This window comes from Lissotriton vulgaris, chromosome 5, assembly GCF_964263255.1.
Source record: "Lissotriton vulgaris chromosome 5, aLisVul1.2, whole genome shotgun sequence".
NCBI lineage: Eukaryota > Metazoa > Chordata > Amphibia > Caudata > Salamandridae > Lissotriton > Lissotriton vulgaris.
The window spans coordinates 98,019,083-98,037,048 of NC_141693.1; the positions used below are offsets into that span (position 1 = coordinate 98,019,083).

Consider the following 17,966-nt stretch of genomic DNA (forward strand, 5'->3'; position numbering starts at 1 on the left):
GGTAATTGGCAACACCTGCATAATAAAATAGAAATAAAAGAGAGACCTTCTATGGAAGTGGACATCCAGAAGCCTATGATTAAGATGCATCTCAGCATCGAAACGCGTCAGGCAGCCAAATGTTCATGAGGGGCGCGAAGGAGAGTCTGAATTACAGTCCGGATGGAAGATTCACGGGGGAGTGCTCCCCGAAGCGCTGGGACGTTTGGTGGAAAAAAATATATATATATATATATTTTTTTTCTTTCTTTCTTTCAACCAAGCAAAAGATTCTCAATGAGTAAATAGGGTGGGGTGCACACAAGAAAGCTGCTTACAAGTAGCTGGAGAGCTGCCAGTAGCTCACGAGCTACTTGTTGGAGAAGCCAGGTTTAAAGTATGGCGTCCAGCTCTGGCTCGTTGGAAGAAGTTTGGACTAACAGCTAGTTGTTTCCTTCACCCTCTCCCTGGGTCCCTTACTCTATTCCCTTTGCTTGGCCTTGGACTCCTACAATTCCTCTTGAGAGTTCTGTCTTCCCTTTTGCTCTCAGAATTATAAAATGAAATACAGGAGTCTTTTGCCAGCCACCAAAAGGGCTACCTCAATATACTTTGATGCCCAAGGGGAGGTACATTTTTCATGACCTGCTTTCTTTGGAGCCAATGTACCTAAACTCCTCTTCAAAGTCATATGGTTTTATTTTGCCCAGGTGTGCTGAGAGTTAGATTTTTAAAACCCTTTTTTTAGGACTAGGCTGGAAAGACTCTGATGTCCAGTGAGCTGCTGAGAGAATCTCCAACCACATTTAACCAGTTCAGTGCTTGGGAAAACCCCTCCACTGGCAGTGTTAGTGAGCTTTAAGAACGACAATATCATAATGCTATTTTAATGTAAAATGGAAACACTAACCCCAAAGTAAAATGAACAGTAAGAGAATTTAAAATGTGTAGATCTTCAATCTAAGTTGCTGTTTTCATCATTCAACTCAAAATATCTTACATCCCTGCTAGGTTTCCCGCACCCATGTGTGACGAGCTACTCCAGTCCACGTTTTTCTCTTTGAATTCTAGGACCTGTCGTCCACTTTTATAATGGAAAAAACAAGACTACATGTCCCAGGATTCAAAGAAAAAACCTGGACTGGAGCAGAAAATCATGCATGGAACTGGGAAACTTGGCAGGGCTGATCTTACACAAAGGTCTTGTACAGTGGGGGCTAGCTACTCATGTTTGGTTCGGAGAAACGAGCAGTTGCATAAGGTATATAATTTAAAAAAATAACGAAGAAAAACAACGGTTAAAGCGAAGTTATGGTAACTTGAGTTTATATAACAAATTAACATATATGTTTTTTTAAAACTTACAAATTCACTTTCAAAATGCAAAGTGCAGTTATTGCTTCGAATCATAAAAGCCATTTTATGTAGAATATTAATTGCCGTATAAAGCATTTTGAGGGGAAGTGCTGATTTGAGCAACTGCTAATACATCTGGAATGCCCAGCAAATGACAAGGCCACCGAGTTGCTGGCACAGGTGGGGAGAGAGGCACGGCAAGGGCGCACACAGAAGTGACTTATCAATATATTTATCTGAATGAGACAGGGAAAATTGTTTCCAGGTGGAAGGAAGGCTCACATGTTCAGTTTAGGTATATCCTATCTGTAGCATCTTCCCTCCCATGTGATTAGTGGGAAGAGCTAGGCCAGACACTGCTGCCCTGATTGGGGTTTAAAAACACGTTAGAGGTCCATTTTGAACATGGCATTTCACATTTCCGAGATGGTGAGGACAAGTAATTTCCAACTGCACTTTGCTATAAAGGTCATTCCTTATCTGGATGCAGCTGCAAGAGGGTCACTGTAGAGGTCAAGTGTGCTGTCGAGGTTCCAATATCGTGCATTCTTGGCTGCCAAAATGTGCTATTGTGAAACTTCAATGAGTCCAGAAGCTGATGGCCAAGGCAGCCATTAAGAAGAAGAACAGATTGGATATTACTGCGTTACTCAGACACTAAGAGTGCATCTGCTCTCAAGTGAACGAGTCAATTGTCTGGCTTGGCTCTTTTGTCAGTCCTGGGCCAGCTCAGACACTGAAATCTAGCAAATTATATACATTGCTGTCCCCTGAATTTAAAGAGGTTAGGTCTTTAGGCTACTTCCAGGTGTTCCTAGGAGTTCACCTATAAGACACCATGACAAAATCAATTCAACAGCGATCACTGCATGCATAGAAAACCTCTAAGGACACCCATGATCAATGTTGAGTTTTGAGTGTTTGATTGAATGAGTGTATTCATTTAGCGCTAGGTTTGCATTAGGCCTTAGCTTGAGTATGTCTGTTTAACATGGGCTCTTGATTTCCTACAACGGGTCTGCAGAATTGCGTTCTCTTCTTTTTAGAGTGGAACAGGGAAATGGGCCTTTTGCTCTGTAGTGCTTCGCTTCAAGGGGAACTTTCCACTTCTTCACAGCTCGCTGCCAATAGCAGCTAGGACATAAAAACTTTCCCTGCAGAAATGGCCTTGGCTTTTCTGCACCCATGGGGTTTCAAATATAACATGTACTAACACTTCTGATGCTTTAAATGAAGACACTGTGCTCGCCAAATGATGCCACTTGCCAGCCCCAACAGAGGCTTCTGAGCAAGAGGTGCTCCAACAAGATCCACAGAGATGCCATGGACTTCGGGGCATTTAAACTCCCCCTCAAGTAATGAGAAGGGGCGTGAGCTAGGACGGGGAGGACATTCTGCTCACAAGGATGAGGTACTAAAAAGCATATTTCTACAGGAGGTGTGGGGGGCGTATTACGTGACTAGGCAATGAGACAGTAAAATGGCACAAGACTGCAATGCAAATAGGGAGTGTAAACGAATTGACAAGAAATGTGAGATGAAGAAAGTTTCGGATTTATGTTTTATTTATTCTGATATTACCTATTGCTGAATGAATTAAAATGATGATAATCCCAATATGTTACATATATATTAGATTTGTATGTAATAGAGGCCAATTGTCATAAGATACACAGGGGAGTGTACTGATTCGCGGGTGGGGGCCCCAGGTAAGACTCCATACGCTGCAAGGGATGTTCTGACAGGTCTGTCATATTCCAAACTTCACATTCCTGTGTGTGTGGTCCAAAGGCGGAGGCTGGAAATGCCTGTTTTGTTGCCTGCCCTTTTCTGTGCAGAGGTAAAGGCTACATGTTTGCCTCTGTGGTGACTGTATAGCTAAAAGAAAGGGTTCATGACAATGACTAAATATGTATTGAGTTGATGACTATCACTGGCTTATGCTTTCCTCACTACATCTGTGTAATCCTTTCTCCACCATGAAAACAACAGTACCAATGCAAAGCGGCCATCTTGAAAACAATACCACAACAGGCCTCCGCATCTAAAATAAGACCATAAAAAGTGACCTTTTGGAATCCTTTCTATTGACGATGAAGCACTAGGCATGGAGACCTGATTTAATTCTTTCACTGCATGGCCACAAAAAACATGTGTGTTGACCTCCTCACCACCAAAATCCCATCACATAAAAAGAGGCACATATATAAAGTAGAATATTTGTGTAATTTCACTGTCACACATTCAAACATAAACATCTACCAAGAGCTTCTCACTAACTTCCTACAGTATCTACACCGTGAGTGTATTGGTCGGAAGAGCTTACTTGGGTAGCAAGGGTTACTTCCCTCACAAGATGGGACCCAATCATGTAGCAGACTTTAAATAGGGTTTTGAATATACGGACTACTCTTACTTTAAATAAAAGGGATATGATGTGTTTTGTGATCCAATGTTCAACCCACCTACAAACTACAGAGTAATTGGTCAAACCAACAGAGTGAGTGAGTGAGTGAGTGAGGGGAGACTCATACCGCGCAACTTAGCCCAAGGGCATCAAGGCGCCAAACAGACAGAAAATCTCAAATCACCGAATCCAAGTCTACGAGTAGGCCTCTCGAAAAAAACAGGGTTTCAATTCTATGCGAAAGCGCGCCAGAGAGGGTTGTCCTACCAGTTCAGGTGGGAGGGAATTCCAGAGCTTGGGTACCAAGGTGGAAAAAGCTTTACCTCCCCATCTTGCTTTTGCAAATCTAGGGACTAAGAGGAGATTTTTAGAAGATGACCGGAGGGCTCTACTGGGGGAGTAGAGATGAAGGAGGGACCTAATGCCCTCTGATCCAGAGCCATATATAGTCCCGTGGGCAAGGCAAAGAAGTTTGAAAGAAATCCTAGACTGGATGGGCAGCCAATGAAGGTTTTTCCTTTTTATATTATTCATTGAACAAGCATCTCACAATGGCTTGGCCTTTCGTTGTGGTCATCTAGCTGCTATCTTGAATGACTGGTTTTGAATTGGAGCAACACAAATGTTTCTGTTATCTTTACATGATCCAATGTTCCTGATAAGAACACCTTTGATAATTAGGGGTCCTACATAAATGCACTTATGGAAAAGTAAACATATAAGGAGCCATAGAAAGAACAATAGTGGTACACTAAATGTATCTCCTGTACATTCAAAGTGCTCCAACTTCCTTTGCTGTAAATGTGGCAGAGACCAGTATTTTAAAGTAAGACACGAACAACCATTGAACGATGCTATTGCACGCATATCAAACACATAAAAACGATGTAAAAGTATAAAATGCTGCTCAAATTGACATACTATTATTAAGATATCATTAACGTTGATATTTACTCTTTTGTCTGTAGAAAAACCAGGAGTCATCTGAAACTTTTCGTCAGAAGTACAATTAAGCACTCAACATTTTCATTAGGATATTGGACGGGCCTTCATCACTAAAGGATTGACACTAATTAAGTATATGATTCACCCGGAGCCACTGTCATTCTTTATCAAAACTCCACAAACCTATTCATCAAATGTTACATTTGTTACTGGGAATCCATACATTCTTTCACTGTGTGCCCACACATGAATTCCTTAAGAGTTTCTGAGGTGTTCATCTGAATCTGCCCCGGTTCTTCATCAGGAACCTCTAAGAGTCTTCAACCAAAGTCCTTGAATGTGTTCATGAGAGCACCAAACTTGATTCTTCATAAGGGTTTCAGGATAATCCCCATCAAAAGGCTCCTTATTTTCTTCCCAATCTTTATCCCCTTGCGTTCTCTCTTATAAGTAGGGCTCCCAGTTTTATGGTATTTATATTTTTGTCATTTCCGTCTGTATTTATCCATATTTATTTTTTTACTAATTTTACCTGTATTTATCCATATTTAATTTGGGTTTTGTGAAAAATTAGGTAGAAATGTGTATATTTCTGCATTTATTTAAGCAGTTAATGTGCACTCATGCCCGAACGCCTGACTGGTTTCAATGATGTTTACATACTCAGATAATAAATAATGCACTTGTAAGAAAATATGTACATTTTAGCATCAAGGTTGTGCAAATCTACTGCTGTTTAAGTCTCTTTACTAAAATCCCTATAAATTTTTAATCCCGCTGCCTGACAATCCGCACAGCTATTGGCCTAGCAGTCATGACTGACAGCATTTAGAATCACTCAAAAACAACCCAATTCAGCTTTCATCCACATTTAAAAATAAATACAGATTGGAAAATAAATGTTTTTCTGTCTGCATTTATCTGTAAAAATGGAAAACAGGGAGCCCCACTTATAAGGCTCTATAGACCGTCAGCAGTCGTAGAAGCAACTATCTATTAAGAGCCTTTGATTATCTTCACACTTTTCTCTTCACCCATAAACATTTTCACAGGTACCCCCAATTGCATTAATTGGGATCAGATACAGTACTGCAGCTAGAGCTGCTGAAGTTCCTTATTGTGAGCTCTTGAGGCTCATCATATAAACATACTTAACCAGGAGACACTCACTCACTTATCAGGCGGCACTGAGTTTCTTGATCTCGAGGCTTTGAGGTTCTTGATCAGGAGACATAGAAATCAATCATCAGGATATACTGACGTTTCCATTCAACAAGCGCTGAAGTTTCTCGTTAGGAGTGACTGAAATGCTGTTTCAGGAGACTAACCTTCTCCATTAGGCGAAACGGAAGTTCTTCATCAAATGACACTTGAGTTGTTTATCAAGAGTCCCTGAAGTTTTAATCAGTAGAACCTAGCATCCTTCTCCCGTAGGAGAAACTGAAATAACTCATCAATAGGCCTTAGTGTTCCTGTACGGGAGACTCCAGATGACTTCAATGTTCTTATTCAAGTGACATGAACTTCCTAACTTTAATGTTGTTTGCCGGAGGATATCAAAATTCTTTATCAAGTGACACTGAATTTCTTCATTAGAAGACACTGAGGGTCTTCATTAGAAAACCATAATTTCCTTCTTCTATAGGAGAAACTATGGCCCTCATTGTGAATTGTGGAGTTGTAACTTGGGATGGGATACCACATCAGGTCATTAGGAGTAGCTGGATACCCCAGGCCCAGTAATTCAAGTTCTGGAAAAACTGGGCACATTTTTAACGGATGCGAACCACACCTGGTAAAAGCTCTCCAAGGACAGGAGCAGGGGGTGTGGGCAAGAGCACAAACCGGGTCCCTGACAAGCCCCCGAGGCACCACAGGAGTAGCAGACAATGCTCCCCTTAGACTGGTTCAAAACTAACTTGAGCCCCCATACCTGAAACCTTAACTCCCACGGTCCCTTTTTGGACACTTTCTGCCTGCTCTGAGCATCATGCAACACTGAAGTTCATATTTAGGTCTCTATAACACTCCCCTTCAGTGGATAGTGAACTTAATGAAGTGAAACATAATTCCTTCATTGAAGCACACTACTATTCCTCATGTGCAGAACGAAAGGTCTTCTTCAGGAGCTGGTCAAGTTCTCCATGAGGAGACCCTAATATTCTTCATCAAAACACACTAAGGTTCTTCATTGCTAGACCATGAAGTCTTCTTCAAGAGATATTGAAGTTTCTCATCAGCAGACCATAATGCAATCCTTCAGATGATGTTCTTCAAAAGGAGACTATAACTTTCTTTTTTGGGAGACACCATAGAAGATCTTAGTATTCACCAAGAGACATTCATTGTTACTTTTCAGAAAGTACTGATGTTTTAATTATGAGATGGCGAAGTTCTCCATCAGTAGAAACTGACATTTCGCATGAAGAAACTCTGGAGGACTTCACCAGGAGACACTGTAGAACTTGACTAAGAAAGACTAATGTGCCTCTTAAGGAGACTCTCTATTTGCTAGACCAGCTCATTCTTCATCGTGTGGCAAAGAGTTCCTTCATGAAGTGCCACAGACATTCTTCTGCAGAAGGCAATGACGTTCCTAACTGGTAATTGTTATGTTCTTTTTAGGGAGACATTAAAGTTACTAATTAATAGAGCATCAAATTCTTCCACAAACAGTGAGAATTTTCATCAGAATACTATTTGGTTCCACTACAGGAGACTAACTTTCTATTTTGAAAGATTCTGCTGATTATCAAGTGACAATTAAGTTGCTCATCAGGAGAAATTAATGTTCTTCTTCAGGTGAGAACGATGTTTCTCTTCCGGAGACATTAATATTTACCACCAGGCAAAATTAAGTATCTTCATTAAAGCATACTGAGGTTCTTCATCAGAAGACAATGAATTACTTCAGCAGTGTACTATTTGTTTTTCTTTAAGACACATTGAAGTTCCTCCTCTGTAGACCATAATAGATGTTTCTGGAAGATAACAATATTTTTTAGTTCCCTCACAGGTGCCATTTTCCTTATTCTACAGGACACACCAAAGCTTATCAAGTGACTCTAAAGTTCTTTATCAGGGCACACTAGTGTTCCTTATCAATAGATTGTAATACTCTTCTTTGCTACAAATTGAAATTCCTCGTATGTAAACAATAATGTTCTTCTGTTCCTGGTGCTGTAGTTGCTCTTCCCTACTGTTGCACAGACTGGAGTGGGAATAGTAATGAAGTTCCTCTTCGAGAGACCTTTATATTCATCATCTGAAGTGCCTCTGAAAATGTGATTAAGAATTAATTTATCAGGAAACCTCTTAATGCTCAAGGTACATTGGCTCATCCAAATACTTTCAGAAAGAATCACAGCATGAATTATTCCTGTTTACTGATAAGAAACCACAGTCAACGCAGTGGGATACCGTTATTTAGATTTGGAACATAACATTTGATTCGAAAAATGTGTTTTAATACAATATTTTAGTCTTCTTTACCAGACGAAAGCATAAAAGTGGTTAGGAAATTATGCCTGATCCAAAAAAACAGCCTATAGAAAAATGAAAATGTATGGACATATATTGTTACGCACATCCCACTCCATTATTATTCTATTAAAAGATCCCAATGCATAGCAAAGTTGCAAATGTAGATTTTTTTTATATGAGATGCATATTATATTTTCAATATGCAGATGATTGAAAGTGCCTAGGTTGACTCATACAGTTCTTTCAACCAATTAATATAGATGCATTCACAGAGAGTGGGAATTAAAGCATGTCACGTGATACAAATATAGCTCAACAGATTTCCTACATGTTATACACCACCTAATAAACAAAAACTACATCAGTATTGTTGTCATGATACCATAACATTCAGAAGCTTTTTTAACCTATTAAATGACTGAATTATTTATTTAGCAGACACAGGAGCTAACAAAAGCTTACCAGTAGCTTTTGACTGTATTATGTTCTGCATTGCAGGATTAGGGTAAGATCATGAAATTGATGATTGTTGCAAAGCAAGCCAGATGCTAATGGAAGATCAATTTCCCTCGCTTGTGGGTGTGCAACATTTACTTTCGGGAACTGATTGTACCAACTGGAAAGGAGCCTCTGGCTAAGGAGACTCACATTCCTCAAGGCACATGTGCCCTCTGTTCGGTGTATTTTTCTTTCTAGGAAGTGCTACATCGGAGTAAGAGTAAGTGGTTTCATGCACTCCCCAGGATCATACACCCTTTACTAAGAGCCCTCCTACCACATCACAGTGAGATTGCATGCCATCATAAGACCCAGAGGTGATACCACACTAGCTCCTCTGCTCACAATCTTCTGATTACTCCTAGGTTCAATCGCAAGAAGCACGGTGGTGCCTGTTTCTCTTTTCTTGCTCCGTCCACTTGGAACTTCCCTTCTCTCAATCCGTCTCACCCCTGACTATTCTACTTTCCGTAAATTCTTGAAAACATATCTGTTCCGTCTTGCTCATGGCTAGCTGCACCCACTCCCTTGTGTCCTTCCACTGGTCTCCGAGCGCCAAGAAACCTATTGGTGTATGTGCGCGGTACTAAACTCCTTTAACATAACATAACATAACCCTAATCAGCTCACAATTTGGAAGGGAGCTCAGATACAGTGCCATGGGGAAGTACCACCACCTCTAAACAAGCATAAGAAAAGTCAATAGGCTTGACATTTCTATAGCAAGTGGATTGGGCACGTGTGTGCCATACATACGGCAATCCTACCGTACTAAAAGCAAACAAAAGCTTTTAAGAAATGCATGGTACAGAAAATAAGGCTTGGCTTAATCTTCGTTACATCCATTCTTCCAATGCTTTTGCCAGCACACATTCTCCAGTGCAAGAAGCCACTCGCTAACTTAATTGAATTGTGAAACAGTCCCTCAAACATTCCAATGGAGGTGGGTCATCCCCAAACAGCCAATAGAAAATGGTAAGACTAAAATACGTCTGTGGGCGGATCCAAGAAATGATTAACAACATCTCAAGCCATTGGCTGGATGCTCCAAAGCAAAAGAAACCAATAGCTAAAGGAGACTTACCCAAATCACCTTAAAGTAAGTGCACAATAGAATGCATTGGGCATGAATGGGGTAAGTGTCATACATGTCAGACCTAAAAATGAATGAGTCCCTCAGTAGACAAATCCCAGTCCCCACGCTGTCAATAAGAAAATGTCAGAAAACGCAAGGGTCCTACAAGGTAAAAATACGCCTCTGAGAGGGAAGGGAAGATTTCTGTAGAGTTTAACGCGGTGGCCCTTGATGCATCATTGGAATTTACATACTTAAGATTAAGGGTGTGGTATGTACTCTAACAAAAAACGTCCTCCCACACTGTGCCATGGACTTAGGGAGCAAACAGCTCTTTTACGACTAGATCGAAGACAAGCACTGCCGGGAATCATGTCCATTTTATACTCAATTTATGCAGGGGAAAAGTCCTAAAAAAAGAAGTGGGAGGACGCTGTCACCGGAAGTGATGTCACGGCAGGAAGTGACATCACGAAAGGTAGCCTGCTCCATTGGGCTTATTGTCTCCCCTCGCTCACCCCTTCGATGCAATTGCATCTGAGAAGTCAGAGCGTGTGCAGTGTGAGGTGAGCTCCTATCTCGTCCCAGAAAGGCCAAAGAGTGAAGTCCAGCTGTTTGGCAGGCAGGGACGGCGTCCACCCGGTAAAATAAGTGGGGGGGGGCGCCGTCCACCCTCGTGGTACCCCGTCATGAGCCCTGAATTTATGTCCACCCTTGTGCACTTGATTAGCCCTTTTCAGTATTATTAGCTGAAATAAAAAAAATGAATGTTTCTATGCTTTATTGCTTCATCAAATACCTGGCTATGCACGGACTCAGAGGGTGGTAAACACCTGCTTTCCCGCATAAATCTAAACTCCTTCGTACTTTTAAAGGTAACTCTTCGCCCCCTCCTGTCTCTTTGCCTTTAAAACACTGTCAGCAGGCTTGCTTTTAAAAAGCTTCTAACACCAGAGGAAGAACATTGGGGAGAGGGAATTAAAATTCAACATGACTGATGCTACCAGCGAGAGATAATTGCCTCTGCCGGCTAATTGTTGGTTTCAGATGACGGGAGTGGAATAACAACTCGGGCAGAATCCATCAAATCACATCTCTTTGTTGTCTACGAAGAGCTCTCCGGAGAGGCGCTTACTTTGCAAAGTTTGCGAGGTTCTGCGTGACCTTGGCGATCAGGGTCAAAGTGCGCGCCGTGCGGTCGTCGGGGTACTCCTGGAGAAGGTTGAAGAGCGACGGAGACATGATGGCGGGGCACAGGAAGCGGAGGAAGAGGGAGGCGCTGATCAATCGCTCGCTGATATCGGGGCGGCCCCGGTTGCTGCACTCCTGTCTCCACGAAGCGAACACCTCTTTCAGCTCCCTCGGGAAGACGCTGCAAAAAACACAGAAGGTAGACTTGTGATCAGACAGACACTCGACACACAGAGAAGGAGCAACGGGTAATTAATCACCAAGGAATCCATGCAGAACTGTCTTGTGTAATGTCTGCCGCAGGTGCGCAATTTGCATTAACATCATAATGAACCAGTCAACTTTAGAACCCAAACAATAGTATAACTAAAAAAAAAAAAAAAAAACATCACGTGGGGCGCTTTTAACATGCGGATTTTATTTGTGCATTAACTCGGCTGTGCAGAGCTTAAGTCGCGTGTAATTCCCAGGCATTAGCCTGTTCACCTCTCGCGCAGTTTCAGAAGCCCTCGCGTATTTTTCCCTCGCAAGTGTTGGTTGCCAAAGATTGGGGAGCATTTTGCACCAAATGGGTTCCCCCTGATCTTTCCCAAGTGAGTAACTTTGGATCGGTCTCCTGCTGGTACAGCAGAGAATTGTGTACCTAAGCCTTTCATGGTAGAATGGGTCAGAAAGATCTTGTGCTGGTAGCGTGAGGGTTTTTTTGGACTGGAGTCAGGTGCGCAACACCCGTTGGGCTCACCGGGCTTCAGCCCGCCCCCCCCCCCCCCCGTTGTTTGTGTCAGCCCGGGCTGAGACAGCTTTGCGGGCTGACGACGTTTAATTGCAGCCGCACCCAAGTATTTCACAGGTCTTTAACCCCTTCCATGCAGCCGCGATTCTGCGCCTCTGAGGCAGAATCGCAAGTGGGCGGGTTTATGACGGCCCCCAGCCGTCATCAGCACATGAGCACCGTAGTGCATGACGGCTGGGGGCCGTCATCAGCTTGTAAGGGGTTAAAAGACCGAGTACTTGTAAATGAGGCTTTTGTTGTGTTTTAATCTCTTTTTACAGCCGCTCTGGTTATGGCTGGAAGAATTAGCCCCCCTCCCCCCCCCCCCCCCCCAAAAAAATCTATTTCAGCCCCCCCCCCCCCCCCCCCTGAAATTTGGCTCTAATTGCCCGCCTGACTGGAGTGCATGCATACCTTGCTAAGCCTGGCCTTGCCGGTGATGCAATACATATTACACTTGCCTAGAAAAGGCTTGCAAAAGACCAGGTTTTCACACAGGATCCCCAAGCACACAGACCTTCGGGCTTTCAAAGTTTGTGGCGAATTATAAGAACTTTGCACGTAAAAAAACAACGGGGCATATTTACAAGCCCCAATCGCCGCTGGGGCGTCAAATTTTTTGATGCTCCATTGGCGTAGCTTCATTTCCCTTATTTACAAGGTGGCGCTAAGCCACTTAACGCCACCTTGCAAATATGCCCCTCTCTGCTGCAGTCCTCTGCTGAAGGGGGGCATGCAATGGATGTTGCTGTCGTTGTTCCACATCTACGAGTAACTTCAAAATCTAATTTGGGTTCAAATCTCTGTAGAGTTGAGTTACGAGCACCTGACTGCGAAAGTGGAATCTGATGATAAAGCCAAAGAAGGGCATGGAAAAATGGCTCCACGCACCCTAATGGCTTCCAGTGTCATCCTGACGCAGGACAAGAAACAGTCAGCAAGATCTGTGGGAAATCCAAAGCTGGCACACTGGCAGACTTGCTATATGGAGCTGGTCTAGGCTTAATTTGTCTGGTTTACTAAAAACCTTCAGAAGCAGACCGCTGGCGATACCAGTGGAAAGAGCATGGTCAGTATAATATACCCATACTACTGCAGAAACCAAGGTCTTGCTTAACAAAGTACATGGAAACGACCCACCATGCTCTAAAAGAGGCTCTGGGAAACTGAAATGGAAGCCCTGAACTTTATCCTATGGGAAGCCATTTTGGAAAGAGATAGCAGTCCTCAACCGAAACAGTAACAGTAATTCACAATGGCAAGAGCCAAAATCATGGAGTGGACACAAATGATAAAAACACGCGATGGGGGTCAGTGAACCTGTGAGTTCTGCCAGTAGCACACCATCATATCCAGACTCATCTTCATGAGAGTGAAAAGGTTCAAAGGACTCGCTTGCTCGTCTTAACCTAATGGAAGTGATCAGAAGGCGGCATGCTTTCTCCACACAGCGAAGAAAATAGTTTACAAGAAGCATAAGCTCCTCGAATACAAAGCAAATGAAATTCAAAACACAATCTTGCAAGAAATAGAGGAAAAGCACATTTTCACTCATGTCACATACTTTTTCATGAGAACCCATTTCAACAAGGACTGTACTGCCACACGCTCCAGCAAATCCCGCCCTCATACTCTTTCACTCGTAGAACTGAGTATGCTCATGAGTACGGCTCAACCACAGTTAACTGAGAATGTCATGCTAACCATGACAAGGTGCTAGGGTAGTGATGAATGCTGTGAGGGTCATATCAAGTATACTACAATCACAGCTAGTGGTCTTAGATGTCCACACACTTCCCAGAAACCGGATGGTTCTGGGGATACACTGCAGAGGTTCAAAGTCCTTAGGTCTTTCAAGTGAACAGAGCACAATATAGTGGGGTGAACTCTTTCCTTTCTAAAGAAATGTGTTTAATGCCTACCCGTGCCCAGTGTCAGCTAAAATGTCCTTGATTCTAGATGATGTCCAAGGGATCGTTAGCACTATATGTTGGAGGGATGTCTCTGGAAAATTACCTTCCACTATCTGTTACAACTCATCTCATCCAGTGGGATATTGATGTAACATGTCTATCCTGGCTCATCTATAGGATCAGATTTCTGGATTAAATCTCTTTCAGACTACAAATTCTCTCTTCTTTGAAAATCTGCTGATGATGTGTTCTGCAACTGTAATATAACCACCAACAAAATCACTTGAAGGTTGAATATGGTCGAGTCAGTTGTCTACCGCCTGCTACTGGCCGATAGCTCCCTCTACCAGATTTTGAGGAAGCTTGCCAGTAATTTTGAGGAAGGCCTGCCTCTGCCATAGGCTCACTCACCCACTCCATCTGTACCATTCACATTTAGTGGCAGGACTGCTGTCGATGAGGAATTAGGTCGTGGGGCTGAGGGGTAGATAGGAAGGCAATACTAGCCCCTGCTCCGAAAAGGTACCTGGTAGAATGTCCCTACCCTCTGCTGGCAACTCTACCACATTTAGCTACCACTCTCTGGACTGACGGTACAATACCACTCAATACTGCAGTAGTACCTTCGGTGGGTCTGGCAAGAGAAGAGCAGGGCTGGACTGGGATCGCAAACCAGCCATGGCAATTACGTCCGACCGACACCCCAGTGTGGGGGGTTCGGTGTGATGGAAGACTGGTGCTGCGCTTTTGTTACAAGGAGCCGATTTTGCAGCACTGTAAAGCTGGCCCCCAGCAACAAAAATGCCCCAGCCCGACCGGTACAAAACCGTACCCCACCCTTCCAGCCCACTGGAGAAATGCCCGGTGCCCGCTATGGCCAGTTCGGCCCTGGAGAAGAGGGGCATTATTTCTGGCGGCATCAAGACATTACCTCCAGAATTAAGACCTAGTATGAATGCCTTGAAGGATTTTGAAGAATATTGAGAGTAAAGAAATGCAGCATTCACGCCATAATGACTTATGCACATGGCTGCAGGAAATTTATAATACTATATAGTTTCTAAATATAGTAACCATTGCGAAGCTCTATTTCAGTGCTTCAAAGCATTGCACCTCTGCTGTGAAGTGCAGGTAGTTTCACGCTCAAAATAAAAAAGTGCCGGTACTAATTCCCTAGCAGAACCGGCTTATCTAACATATTATATTTATCCGCCCCCAAACTCTGTCTTTTCTGCTGGAATTCAAGTGTTAATACTGGTTTGTCGTGGTTTAAAGAGCTGCTATGGGTGTTAGCTACTGTGTTGTGTTCCTTCAATAAAAAGGCAACATACATATGCTTAAGTTTACAATCCCTACAGAAAAGTCTTTTTGTTTGGATAAAAGCCTAAAATAAATGCAATAAAAAGTTGCATTCTCCGAATAAACAGTCTTGACAGCTTGCTAATGTCATGGAAAGTCAACAGGGTTTTCAAACGCTGAACGTTTCAGATCGCTTTGTTGGCATTTCAGGAAACCACGCCTAGTGCCCACACAGAAATTATGTTTTCATGTATTCCGGAAGTAGATAAGGTTGACATTTGGACGCCACATAGGTGCAATGGCAAATGAGGTACAGAGCCGAAATACTGCAGCACGCGGTGCCTCTTCCCAAATGAAGTATACATTCGGTTTTTACTTTTCCTCGGTTGTTATAAGATGAACACATGGATAATGTTTGGCTTCCGCAGAATGTTCTGGAATTCGGCGGTTCTCATCTGTTTGGCACGCGTGTTGTTAAGTAAGGGCAGCGCATTAAGGTAAGGCGATCTCCACGATCGCTCACTCTTGTGTTTGGTGGCAGATAGATTAATAAACATGTAAATCACTGCCTCGTCGGTCGAAGCTGAGACATGCTGGCAGCTGTGGGGGCTGTTCGTGGCGGATGTCTGTTGAACTGGGGGTGAAGGGGATACCGAGGCGAAGAGGCTGGGGCAAACCAGAGGGACAGCACCTGGTGGCCAACCGCCCTCGGAAGCCCACCTACCTCCCCAGACCACGGCAAAAACTCTGCATCGTACTAGACTCATCACTCACCATGAACCGTCAGGTCAACGCCGTCGCCTCCAGCTGCTTCAACACCCTCTGCATCCTCCGCAAGACCTTCAAATGGATACTCCCTGAGTCAAGGAAGACAGACACCCACGCACTCATCACCAGCAGACTGGACTATGGAAACGCACTCTACGCCGACTTCAACAAGTCCCTACTCCGCAAACTCCAGACAATACAGAACACCGCCGCCAGACTCATTACTAGTTACGCGACCCCCAGCTAATTATTGACACTCTTATGTTGATTTATATATGTATCTACAAGGGGTATGAGAGTGTTCTTTCGACCCTTTCTCTCCTGTTGTTCAAATTATATTCATGCTGAGCAACTCCTGGCATGACCACATCAGCCAACACCCACGTAGACTCCACTGGCTCCCCGTGGAGAAAAGAGTCACCTTCAAAATCCTCACTCACGCCTATAAATGCCTACACAACAACAGACCCAAATACTTCAACGACAGAATTAACTTCCACGTACCCAAAAGAAACCTCAGATCTTTCAACCTCACACTAGCCGAAACTCCACACATTCACAGAGCCAGAGCAGGCAAAAGATCTTTCAGTCACATTGCAGCCAAGACCTAGACAAGCTACCGGCAGACTTCAGACGCATCCCCTCCCTGAACACCTTCAGGAAGACACTCAAGTCCTGGCTCCTCGGCAAAACAGTCTTGTGGACCACCCCGCCCTTTCAGCACCATGAGACCCACACGGGTGAGTAGCGCGCTTACAATTCCCCTGATCGATTGATTGAGGTTAACAAGAGAGTACATTGATAGGATGGAGAGGAGGTGGGAGAGAGAAAACACAGATATAGAGCGTAGAGAGGCGTGGGGAAGGGTGCGTAGAGAGAAGGAGAAGAGAAAGGAACACAAAACCTATAGCACTCGGAGAGAACACGAAGCAACAGGGTAAAGAGTAAAAAGAAGGGTGAAGAGGCAGGGAGAAAAGGAAGGGAAGAGCCTACAGGGTACCAGGAGCGAACTCAGAGATTCACGATAGAGAAGAGTTGGACACCCAAAGGCACGCAAGAAGAAAAGATACCACAGGGACCAGAAGAGAACACAGATGTGCTAAGTGGGGGAGGAGAGACAGAGGGCGAAGACAAGGAAGCAAGCCACAGGGTGCCTAGAGGGAACTCTGGGCTAGAGGGTGTAGTGGCAATGAGAGGGGGGAGAAAGTGCTGCGCACCAGGTGAGAACAGTGAGAGGTAGGGTGGGAGAAAGACGAGGGTGGGATGGAGGAAGAAGTTGAGGGAGTACAATGGGAGAAGAGGAAAAAACTAGTCCTGGGGGGAGTTCACAGAAGAAAAACTCTGCTGCGCTACGTGGAGTTCCGAAAGCAGTGGTGTGTGTTACATTGTGCCATTCGTGCTGATTTTCAAACGCTGAACGTTTCAGATCGCATTGTTGGCATTTCAGGAAACCACGCCTAGTGCCCACACAGAAATTATGTTTTTATGTATTCCGGAAGTAGATAAGGTTGACATTTGGACGCCACATAGGTGCAATGGCAAATGAGGTACAGAGCCGAAATACTGCAGCACGCGGTGCCTCTTCCCAAATGAAGTATACATTCGGTTTTTACTTTTCCTCGGTTGTTATAAGATGAACACATGGATAATGTTTGGCTTCCGCAGAATGTTCTGGAATTCGGCGGTTCTCATCTGTTTGGCACGCGTGTTGTTAAGTAAGGGCAGCGCATTAAGGTAAGGCGATCTCCACGATCGCTCACTCTTGTGTTTGGTGGCAGATAGATTAATAAACATGTAAATCACTGCCTCGTCGGTCGAAGCTGAGACATGCTGGCAGCTGTGGGGGCTGTCCGTGACGGATGTCTGTTGAACTGGGGGTGAAGGGGATACCGAGGCGAAGAGGCTGGGGCAAACCAGAGGGACAGCACCTGGTGGCCAACCGCCCTCGGAAGCCCACCTACCTCCCCAGACCACGGCAAAAACTCTGCATCGTACTAGACTCATCACTCACATGAACCGTCAGGTCAACGCCGTCGCCTCCAGCTGCTTCAACACCCTCTGCATCCTCCGCAAGACCTTCAAATGGATACTCCCTGAGTCAAGGAAGACAGACACCCACGCACTCATCACCAGCAGACTGGACTATGGAAACGCACTCTACGCCGACTTCAACAAGTCCCTACTCCGCAAACTCCAGACAATACAGAACACCGCCGCCAGACTCATTACTAGTTACGCGACCCCCAGCTAATTATTGACACTCTTATGTTGATTTATATA

General features: G+C 44.0%; 1 protein-coding gene across 9 annotated transcripts in view; it reads right to left on the reverse strand.

Annotated features, from left to right (window-relative positions):
• DAB2IP (DAB2 interacting protein) overlaps nt 1-17,966 on the reverse strand; it is a 1,377,413-nt gene that overhangs the window by 126,311 nt on the left and 1,233,136 nt on the right. For all 9 annotated transcript variants that reach the window (XM_086920966.1, XM_086920964.1, XM_086920965.1 and 6 more), the window contains one exon: nt 10,879-11,115. In XM_086920966.1, the coding sequence (XP_086777092.1) occupies nt 10,879-11,115 (237 nt within the window). The remainder of the gene's footprint in view (nt 1-10,878; nt 11,116-17,966) is intronic.